We start from the raw sequence: 11,866 nt of genomic DNA, 5'->3' as shown, positions 1-11,866 counted from the left end.
CAAGATGAAACCCAAACCCAAGGTTCAAAAGAAAAATAGAACCAAGCCATGCTGGGCATGTGGACAAGTTGGACATTATGCCAAATTCTGCCCTAAGCAAAAGGACAAGAAGAAAAACCAGAGCAATATGTCCAACACCAAGGCACAAGCAAATGTTGTGACTACTAGTGACGGCACCAGCAATAGGTTTGTTACCTTCAAACCCGAACTAAACTTGATCTATCAACCCAATGAATGGTTAGTTGATACAGGTGCTAATGTGCACTGTTGTGCTGATCGCTCTGCCTTCCTTACTTATCAGGTAATTGAAGGAACTTCCATGACCATGGGAAACCATTCTGCAGCCAGGGTGTTTGGGATAGGACAAGTTGACCTGAGGTTCACCTCTGGAAAAGTCCTGTCACTACATGAGGTGCATCATGTTCCAGCAGTCCGTCGGAATTTGATTAGCGGGTCAAAGTTAGTCGGCGCTAGTTATGAGTTGAACTTTAAATGTAATAAAGTTGTAATATTACATTTCATTTATTGGAAAAAGTTACCTTAATGAAGGTTTATTTAAACTTAATGTAGAAAATGCTACCTTAAATAAATCTACTGATATTGATTGTTCATATAACATTGAGTCTTATGATATATGGCATGACAGATTAGGACATGTCAATTTTAATACCGTAAAAAGGATGATAAATCTAGATATGATTCCTAAGCATGCTATAAATGATAAGAAAAAATGTGAAGTTTGTGTGCAATATAAACAATCCCGTAAACGCTTCAAATCAGTTGATAGAAATTTTGATATTTTAGAATTGATTCATACTGATTGTTGTGAGTTTAACGGTGTAATAACGAGAGACCATAAAAGATATTTCATTACCTTCATTGATGATCACTCTCATTATTGTTATGTTTATTTGCTGAAAATTAAGGATGAAGCTTTACATAAATTTATGATTTTTAAATCTGAAGCTGAGAATCAAACAAATAAATCTATTAAGAGGTTAAGGTCTGATAGGCGTGGAGAGTTTACCTCGAATCTGTTTCAAAAATTTTGTCAAGATGCAGGTATAATTCACGAGGTAACTGCTCCATATAGTCCTCAATCCAACGGTATAGCAGCACGAAAAAATTGAACCCTTAAAGATATGATTAATTCCATGTTAGGCAGTTCTGGGTTACCCAACTTCATGTGGGGGGAGACTCTATATACTGCATGTCATGTGTTAAATAGAGTCCCCATGAAGTCAAGGGATAAAAACCCATATGAGCTTTAGAAAGGCCGGAGGATAAGTTTGAAATACCTTAAAGTGTGGGGGTGCCTTGCAAAGGTACTAGTACCTAAACACAGAAGGAAAAAAACTTGGTCCAAAGACCGTAGATGATATCTTCTTGGGTTATGCTCAAAATAGTATTGCATATAGGTTTCTGATTATTAAATCTGAAATTTCTGGAATAGATGCAAATACTATTGTAGAACTTCGCGATGCTACATTTTTTGAGGATATATTTCCTATGAAGACGAGAACACCTTAGTCTATATCTGGTATTCCTACTAGAGATAAGCCTGCTGCCATAGAGGTCCCATTATCCGTAGTAGATACACCTTCCTCAAGTCACTCTAGACTAGATGAATCTAATGAGTATACAGAACCGAGAAGGAGCAAGAGGCAACGTGTGTCTACGGATTTAGGCCAGGATTTTATCACCTATAATATAGAAGGTGACCCTGTGACATATAGAGATACTATGACTTCTCCTGAAGCTAAGCACTGGAAAGAGGCCATTAAAAGTGAAATGAACTCTATTATCTCTAATGCCACTTGGGAGTTGATAGATTTACCTCCTGAGTGTACTACTATAGGATGTAAATGAGTGTTTAAGAGAAAACTAAAACCTTATGGGGTAGTAGATAAATTCAAAGTCTGCCTAGTTACTAAGGGATTCAAACATAAAGAAGGGATTGACTATTTTGATACTTATTCTCCTGTTACCAGAATTACTACAATCCGAGTGTTAATAGCATTGACATCCATATATCATCTTGAGGTCCATCAAATGGATGTTAAAACATCATTTCTTAATGGAGATCTTGAAGAAGAGATATATGGATCAGCCTGAGGGACATGTAGTTTCTGGAAATGAGAATAGAGTCTATAGGTTAATCAAATCTCTTTATAGTTTGAAGCAAGCCCCAAAGCAGTGGCACGAAAATTTTGATAGAGCTATGCTATCGTTTGGCTTTAAAATGAATGACTCTGATAAATGTGTGTATGCTAAAATGAAAGGTGATAATTGTATTATCTTATGCTTATATGTAGATGATATTCTACTTTTTGGTTCTAACCTTTCTATTATTAATGAGACTAAGACCCTCTTAAATTGTAAGTTTGATATGAAGGATATGAGTTGTGATGACATGATTTTAGGGTTGAAGTTGACTCGTTCAACTGATGGAATAGCAATTTCTCAGTCACTCTATGTTGAGAGAGTATTAGAGAAATATGACTACAACCAAGTTAAATCTGTCATCACACCCTATGATCCTTCAAAAACTCTCCACAAGAATAAGAGTAGTGTGTCAGTGTCTCAATTAAGATACTCACAAATAATAGGTAGTCTAATGTATTTAGCAAATTGTTCTAGACCTAATATTTCTTTTGCTATAACGAAATTGAGCAGGTTTACCAGCTGTCCGGACAGAACGCATTGGGATGCATTAGACAGAGTATTCAGATACCTAAAAGACACTATATCCTTGGGCTTGTGGTATGGGAGATTCCCTGCAGTCCTGGAGGGATATAGTGATGCTAGTTGGATAGCTGACACTGCTGAGTGTAAAGGCATTACTGGTTATGTCTTTACACTTGGAGGCGGTGCAGTTGCTTGGAGGTTTGTTAAATAGACGATTATAACCCGTTCTACATCTGATGCAGAATTGTGTGCTTTGGATACCACAGTAACTGAAACTGATTGGCTTAAGGGTCTTCTTTCTGAAATTCCCTTGATGATAAAGCCAATACCTTCTATTTCAGTACACTGTGATAATCAAACAACAATAACTCAGATTAGAAGCTCCAAGTATAACCAGAAATAGAAGAGACATGTACGAATAAGATTAAAGTCTATTCGTGAGTTAGTGTTTCTTGGAGTGGTGTCATTGGACTTTGTAAGTTCAAAGGACAATATTGCTGATCCACTCACTAAAGGACTTGATTCTGAGAAAATCAAGAGATCCAGTAAGAGAATGGGACTGAGGCTTATCCTAGATTCATCTATAGCGGTAACCCAACCTATCTGATTGGAGATCCCAAGAAGTAGGTTCAATGTAGTATAAACAAGTTATAAGGGTGAACCGTAAGCATCAAATTGATTGAGATGTAATCTCACAATCTCTTCCCTGGATAGATGCTTGACTGCTAGTAAGGATGAGCTTAGGAGCTCTTAATGAGTTCAAGGTCTTAATGACAGGATGCTCGCAGTACATCCTTGGAGAACTCACCTATGTAAGTGTAACTGTGGGGCCGCAGTGTGGGGGGTCTAGGAAACTCTCTTTAGCACTTATGAAATAAGATTTGGTAGTATGGCTGTAATGCACCAACCTAGAAGGATTCAATCGTCGTCTGTGATGAGTTGTTACCAATTGATTTTTACATATAAAATGTTTAAGTTCAAGACTGAGTTCGCTTCAAACCTATGTGAATAATATTGGTGTACTTAGGTGAAAATTCAAACCGGAAGGTATTTTCACTAAAAGCTCATTGTAACCAAGCCTCAGGACAAGTCTTTGTTTTCGACCAAAATAATTTGAATTAGTGGGGATTGTTGAGTTCTGTGTTTTAATTCAAACTATTCTTCTTGGTATTTGTTGTTGTTCTAGTAATGCATGTGTGTATGCATTTAGTCCCACATTGCTAAGCTAAGAAGGTTGGAAGACCTTACATATGGAGCTCTTCCATCCTTGCTTAGCAAAGTTAAGGGGACCTACATGCATGCGCGGGCCGAGCCCAAATCAGGTGGTTTCGGGAGTTCGAGCCGGAAACCCATAAACCGGGCGTGACGCACACGATCATCGCGCGCAGGGGGGGTGCAAATCCCCATCTCGTGGGTCTCACGCTCACAGGCGGCCTGGTTTGTTTTTGCCAGTCTTTGGTTCCCGTGAGTGAAGGAGGGAACCGACGCTTTGGTTCGCTTGCGAAGCATTGGTTCTATCCCGACGCTTTGGTTCGCTCGCGAAGCAGTGCTACTGCTTCAGGGTGAATAAATGTCTGCGCACTCAAGCAGTCTGTTTCATAATCTCTCGAGCAGTTTGCTTGTCTCCTTCTTCCCTCTCTATGTGTGCGTGCGTTGTCCTGAGGCTTGGTATTCCGCGATCTGAGGTTGGGTCCGAGTGCGACGTTCGTCTTGGAGTGCACCTACGGACGACGTGAGTGGTTGTCCGATCTTGGGAGAATTTTGTCAGAGAGTCTCTGCACCGTGGGCGGCATCTCTAAAGACAGTCGGCACGCCGACGCTTCAACCGGAGAAGATAACAATTTCTGAACCTTACTCTTTTATTTACCTGTTTATTGCATGCTTGCTATTTTGGTGCAAATATAGTGCTCTCCTATTACACCAAAGAGTGAAAAAAAAAAAAGAAGGAAGGATGGCTATGCAGCTTTGAAATTGGACATGAACAAAGTGTATAATCGAGTGGAGTGAAGTTTTCTTTCTTTCATTATGGGCAAGATGGGATTTAGTGAGGGTTGATTAGTAAAATTAAGGTGCATTTTAAGTGTCAGCTATTCTTTCTTCTTAAATCAACAACAGGTGGGTAATCTCTCCCTCGTCGGGGGATTGGTCAAGGAATTCTCTTTCTCCTTGACTATTTACCCTGTGTGCTCAGTGACTTTCATCTATGATCTTTGCGTATGTAGCTAGGGCTACCTCAACGGGATGCGGATAACGTCTTCTTGCTTGGTGTTGACACACCTCTTCTTCGTAGATGACAGTCTAATATTCTTCAAGGCTACGAGAGAGTGGTGTTCCATCGTGGTTGAGTGCTTATGCACATATGAAAAAACTTCGGGACAGGTGATTAATTTTGAGAAATTTGTCATTTCGTTTACTCCTAATATGGTTAATACTATGGTGGAGTGGATAAAAAATGAGCTCACTATTCTGGCGGTGCATGAGGTGAATTTGGAACTCCTTACCTTTTTGTACAGTAGGAAAGTTCAATTTGGCTATCAAGTAGAGAAAGTTGTGCGCCAAATAAAAGGGTGGGAGAGTAATATGTTTTCAGTAGGTGGAAAGGAAACCTTGATTAAATCTGTATTGCAAACTATGTCATCTTATGCTATGTCGTGCTTCCGCATCCCAAAGGCGACCTATGGTTCTATAGAGAAGGCGTATGCAGAATGTTGGTGGGGTTATGATAATGGGAAACGACGCATGCATTGGACAACTTGGAATTTTCTATGTCAACCGAAATATGCCAAGAAGAGCTTGGGTTTCGGAAACTGGATATACTTTTAATAAGGCCATATTGGCCAAGTAGATATGGAGAATCGTTCAGAATCTGACATCCTTAGTGGCTCGAGTTCTAAAAGCTCGTTATCTTAAACACTTGGAAGTAATCCCTCTTATATTTGGCGATCTTTATTATGGAGTAGGGACTTGTAAGTGGGGGGTTGTGTTGGCGTATTGGAGATGGTAGGACTGTGGATATTTTTAGGGATAGTTGGGTTCCTTCGCTACATGGTAAACTTGGAGCTTGGGGTGTCCAGCTTCTAGAGGATTCACTAGTTAGTTTGTTTATTCAAAACCATAAATGAAATGAACCACTAATCAGAGAGGTTTGCTTGCCATTTATAGCCGAGGAAATTCTAAGATTCCTTTGTCTCGTGTAGAGAAGGGAGATGGCCATTTTTGGAAACATGATCCAAAGTTGATATTCAGTTAGGAGTGGTTACAGAACGGCCATAAGTCTTGGAACGCCTCATGCTCATTGCTTGAATTTTGATGTGTCCCTGAGTTGGTGGCAGTTCTTGTGGTCACTGAATTACCACTTTAACTGTTAAAAAATAAAAAATAACAATCTAACAAAAAAAATATTAATTAATTAATTAACACATGAATACATTAATAATTGTAATCTAATTAGTTAGAATATTCGATTCTCATCTGCGAGACCGGGTTGGAGTTCAGCACTTTTTTGTTTGTGGAATTAAATACAAAAATCCTTTCTACAGAGAGAAAGAAGCCACGATGAAAGTTAAAAAAAACAAGTAAATTGATTAAAATAAAAAAGATACCCTGATTTCATGTAGCTGTAATTAACAAACCTAGTAATTCCCCTCTATCTACTAATTAATTCGTTTGTCATTGTAGATTTAGAAGCGCTGTCGCAGTCTTGATCTTTCTCCTCTCTGCCACTGTTGCTCTTTGTAGGAAAGAGATCGAGCGTTTTCGGAGCCGCCCTGCAGCAACCGAAGTTCATCCCTCCATTATTTGCCTCCTGCAACACCACTCATCAATCTGCAAAATCTCGAAAAACATTACTGTAAATTACTCAATTAACCTGGTTGAGGAATGTCGAAGTAAGAGTGGGACAATGTTGCAGCGCATGATGGGTAGTGATCAGAGAAGGAGGTGGATTGAAGAAGGAGGAGCGCTGGCAGCAGAGGAGGCGGTGGTAGTGGCGGCTGAGCCTTCGCCGGAGCTTCTGCCTCTCCCGGGCCTTGTGGTTCTGGAACCAGTAGAACACGTTCTTGCCCTCTATCCTGCCGTAGCAGGAGAGCCGGGCCGTGATTTGCTGGATCTGGGCGGCGTTGGGCGTGCGGACGCCGCTCCGGTACATCTCCTCCAGCAGCAACACCTGCTCCGGCGTCGGGCACCACCTCCTCGTTGATCCCCCCGAAGCCATTTCTCATGAACTGTTTCTCTAATTTGATCTCCGGCGCAGTATTACTACGTAGCGAGAGCTTGAACGTCTACTTATACCAGCGCGAGCAGCATCACTATGCATGCCATCGTGCTGATGGATCACTTGCTCACAGTTTGTGTTGGAATTCAAATTCTTTGATTTGTTTTCCTTTATTTCATATTTTGATTCGATTCTGCACACAAATAGAGATAGAGATAGAGAGAGAGAGAGAATGTTGATGGCGATTTAACTAGTTGGTTGGCAGAGGAGACGAAGGGAGTTGACGAAGAAGAGAGAGGGAAATGACACGAAACTTACCACACGCCTTTTTGTCGACTGATTGGGGCAGAGTTGGAACTGATGTACCAGATAATGTTATTGAATTACATTTTGGTTATTAAGTAATACTTAGTAAATTTTCTTAACTATAATTCAGAAATGCAGGCCTAGTAGACATGCTTTTTGTTCCTACTTATTCAAGACAAATATAATAGACTGGTACTCAATAGTTAAGTTTACATTAATAATATGCTGCTCCAAGTGTAGGATAGTCCTTTAAGAGGATCTGTTTATTGGATAGATGTGAATGAAGAAGAAGTGAAAGAGACATGATATTTTATCGTGAATAGGATTTTAGTCTCACATTGGGAACTTTAAGGTAAATTAATTTATTTATATTGATTCACATGTATTGATAATGTGAATGAATGGATGAAAAGAGATTCTCTTTCGGCATTCAACTTAGTTAACTCATGTACGAGTACGATTTACACACTGAATGTCGGATGACATCTAATAGATCCCTACATAAGTTAAATTTGATTTCGTGTGATTTAAATTTGACAAAATCCTTAAAATATCCTGTAACGGATTGTTTTGTGTAAGACTGTTTACCTACTCATCATGCATGCATTCCTACAGATGTTATAAAATGCAGATTTATGGAGCTTAAATTCTGAAAAATGCATCAGAATGTAGCTAGCTAGAGAAGGTTGTCATGCCCATGCATAGAGACTAACAGAGAGGGATTACGTGTCCTTCGCTCCCTATTCGTTGCCATCTAAATGAAGCAGCTTTAATTTGCTGGTGCTGCAATGTGCAGTCAAGCATCAAATCAATTCAATTTAAAAAACACACAGTGGTTGTAATTTTGCCCCCAAAAATTCATGAGTGGACAATCAAAAACTGATAAACTTTGCCATCAGAATGGCCTTTTGACTGGACGAAAAGAAGTCATTAAGTAATCAACGTAATTTATAGGTGCAACTAACCAACCTGGGAAATTACACTACAACGAGGGTCTGAATGTTGATAACCTTTTTACAAGTCAACTCACTGCCCGTTAATCTGTTCTGTCTCTTTGCAATTGTCATCTGATCGTATGGATGCAGTCGCAGTGCTTAATTCAGAATTAAACACCAACGAATACTTCATTTCCAACGTGGGAGACGCTACTACGCCTGCAGCTTTTTCTGAACCCTATCAAGTGACAAGATGTTGGTATCAGTATCAACATTGCAACGTAGGAGAGAAATGGTAGCACAGCGGTGATTCACTGCACTGAAACTACTACTGTAGCACGTAGGTGGCTATGTATTGACCCAGTTCGAACAGAGATGGCATTTAAAGACGAGGCTTTAAAAACAGAGCTAGATTATATTAAAGGCCTCCGCTGCAACAGACGAGACATGCATATGCAAAAACAGATGATATATATACAAGGGGACCAGAGGATCCCCTTCCGTAGTTTAGGGGCTACAAGAGCGTCAGAGGAAGTGAAGGCGCGGAAAGGCAGTGGCAGATCGACAAGACTCGACTTGTAAGTGCTGATCATCTCGTTCTCTTCTCTTCGCGCCATCTTTTCATCTTTCTTTTTTTTTTAATATATTTTTTATTAATTTGTTTTTTGATTTTGCTGTCTCAGGTATTGTGGGAATTTTTTTATTGATTTTTCTTATTTATTTTAGATATTCGAAATTTGTTGTTTGCGAAAATTGCAAGTATCTCCAATGGGTTTTTTCATTTTTAACATTGCCACATGAAAAATAAAATATCTTACTTTACTCTTCAGTATTAAAAAATCTTCCTATAATTTTTTTTATAAGCTCCACACTCAATCATTCACATATCTTTAAAAAATCTTAATTATTTGGTAATAGTCACTTTTATATCATCTAATTTGTTAAAAAATAATATTAAAATTTATAAATTTTAAAATAAGAAATACAACAGTAAATAATAATTTATTAAAAATAATTTATAAAAATAATTTTTTACTAATCACACGGGTAGCATGTCCAAATATACTCAATCAAATATACTCAACATCAAATTTGTTAACAACTATTTTTAAACATGCTTTTTAGTTATAACGGACAATTATTTCTCCTAGTTTTAAAAAATTCATTTCAATACATATAACATTAATATAGATAAAAATGAATTATATGGATAAAAATAATAAATTTTATAGAAATAATCTTAAAAACATCCACTATATACCATATTTCTTTTTAATATTTGCACAAAATTCAGAATGTAACTTACGTTGATCTTTTGTCATCATACTAGTATCCTTCATAAAGATTTCATACTCCTTCAGTGTCATCTCATTCTTTTGCATCTCAATTCGCTCTCTTTGTAATTCTCCCATTTTCTTGTCATTTATTATCGAATTATATGTCATCAATGTCTCTAGTTTTAGATTTATCCTTCCGTTTCGCTGACTTTTGCTTCATTGGATGAGTATGAACTTTGCAATCATCTACATCGATAGGAGCATCCGGATTGAATGAGGATGTGTGTCATCTTAATTATGAGGTCTTGGATTGTTTGTTAGCACAATGGTCAACTCTCTGTGAAACATATTTCTCACAATCTCTGAGAATTCACTAAACATATTCATAGTTGAAGGACTTGTTGCAATGATTTTCTTGTCACATTTTATGTGCTCTCATTAGCACATCCTCGTCGCTCCACCCACTTTTACTATATGTATAAAAGTTCTTGTATATTACTATAAATTCATTCACCATCGGATGAAGCCTACATAAATGTAAGTTTACCTTCACCTAAGGTCGCTCCACAAATATATCAGGCTGATACTTGTAATAATCTACGATTTATTTCCAGAAAGTTTGTTCCTTTTGATCCTTACCGTTGATTGAATAGGTGCTAATATTGATTCATGCCTTTGCAAAGTGTATCTCTTCGTCCATTAACCACTTGGCTCGTTTAGTGCTACACACTGTTGGGTTTTTCGGGCCGCGAAAACCGCTTTTCGCGTCGCGGAAACCCCGAATCACCCAAAGCCGTAGATCCGCGCAAGGAAAAAATTCGAAGACAATACGAGTACGAGTTTCAAAACTTATAGATCTACTCCTAGATCTATGTGTTAAGAAGTATACCTTGAAGCGTGCCCTTTCGCGTTCCCGCTCGTCCAAGGAATTGCCGGATCTCTAGACCGTCAAGCGTCGGTCCTCTAGAAGTATCCACACGGACACGTAGGTGGAGAAAACCTCACACAAAGGTGTGCTAGCACCTTGGTAAGATTCGGCCAAGCAAGGAGGAGAGGGAGAGGGAGAGGGAGAGGGAGAGCTTGAGAGGAAGAAGATACAATAATGCACACTTGAATGAAAAATCAATTCATCCCCATTCAAAATGTGGTCGGCCACTATCTTCATGTGTAACTCCCCATTAAATGCAATTAATGTGAAGTTATTAAGAAAATGGCTTTGTAACTTCCATGAGGTGGCACCCATGATGATGTGGAGTAACATCATTGGTCCACTTCAATGCCAACTCACCAATGAGGTGGCATAAAGTCAAGTCTAACTTGACTTTTAATCTTCCTCTCAAATCAAGTTAAACTTGACCAAATCTCTTCCATGGTTGATCGAATCCAACCATTTGATTCAAGCCAACTTAATATAATGAATCTAATTCATTTAATTAAATTGATTCAATGAGTCAAAATCTAAATTAGACTCATTGAACACATGAATCAACTTGAGTCGAACTCAAGTTAGCCCAATTAGGATTACTCTTAATCCAATTTGATTCATCAAATGAATCTAATCCTCTTGGTTCATCATATGAACCTAATCTCCATCTAATTGTCCTAAGTGTGTGACCCTATAGGTTCTTGTAACATTGGCAATGCCCTAAACCCATTTAGGAGCATAAGTAATGAGCGGTATCTAGCAACACATCATTACTACCCAAGTTACAAGAATATCGAGATCCGACATCACCTTGTGACTACTAATTGTGACTCCTCACAATATATGACAAGTGTCCTTCTATCCTAGACATCTAGATTGATCAATATGAGGCATAGACCGTGTCATCCTCTAATCAATCTAAATCTTGAACTCCAAGTAGACACACTAAATCAAATGAGCTCAATATCCTATATTGACTCATTTGGGCATGGCCATGCACTTCGTGGTCTCACTCTATCAAGAATACCGATGTCACTCCCGTCATATAGGAGGGATAGATCCCATCTACATCACTCACATCCCTCCGCATAATTTGTTACATACCAGTAATCGCCTTTATAGTCCATGTGACGTTTGACGAAACTAAAGTACATAACTCCTTATGTAGGGATCTATGGTGACTTCAGGTCTAAGGACTAGTAGTCATACTAATAGCCACATGAGAAAGTATATGACACTCATATAACGATCCATGATACTTTCTCATGGCGGGTCATTCAGTATACATTCTCTAATATATACCCATGTGTCAACTTGATATCTCTATATCCATGACTTGTGAGATCAAGTTATCGAGTTGACCTACATGCTAGTCTTATTGCATTAACATTGTCCCTGAATGTTAATACTCGACTATGAATGATTAAGAGTAGTGTTCCCTATATCATCTCACTATCGGTTCAACTAACCGATTGATATAGGTGAGAACCATCTACTCAAGGACATTATTATACTTAGTTTA

The 11,866-nt window shown here is 38.5% G+C and overlaps 1 protein-coding gene across 1 annotated transcript; it reads right to left on the bottom strand.

The window, feature by feature from the left end:
- Positions 1-6,471: 6,471 nt before the first annotated feature.
- On the bottom strand, positions 6,472-6,901 carry LOC122004218 (putative WUSCHEL-related homeobox 2). Its single transcript, XM_042559140.1, has 2 exons — positions 6,557-6,901; positions 6,472-6,513 (listed from the first exon to the last, which is right to left on the bottom strand). Exons 1-2 carry the CDS (start codon positions 6,899-6,901, stop codon positions 6,472-6,474), a joined length of 387 nt encoding a protein of 128 aa, XP_042415074.1.
- Positions 6,902-11,866: the final 4,965 nt, after the last annotated feature.

This window comes from Zingiber officinale, chromosome 7B (genome assembly GCF_018446385.1).
Source record: "Zingiber officinale cultivar Zhangliang chromosome 7B, Zo_v1.1, whole genome shotgun sequence".
Classification (NCBI taxonomy): Eukaryota; Viridiplantae; Streptophyta; class Magnoliopsida; order Zingiberales; family Zingiberaceae; genus Zingiber; species Zingiber officinale.
This window is presented reverse-complemented; position numbering and strand designations above follow the sequence as displayed.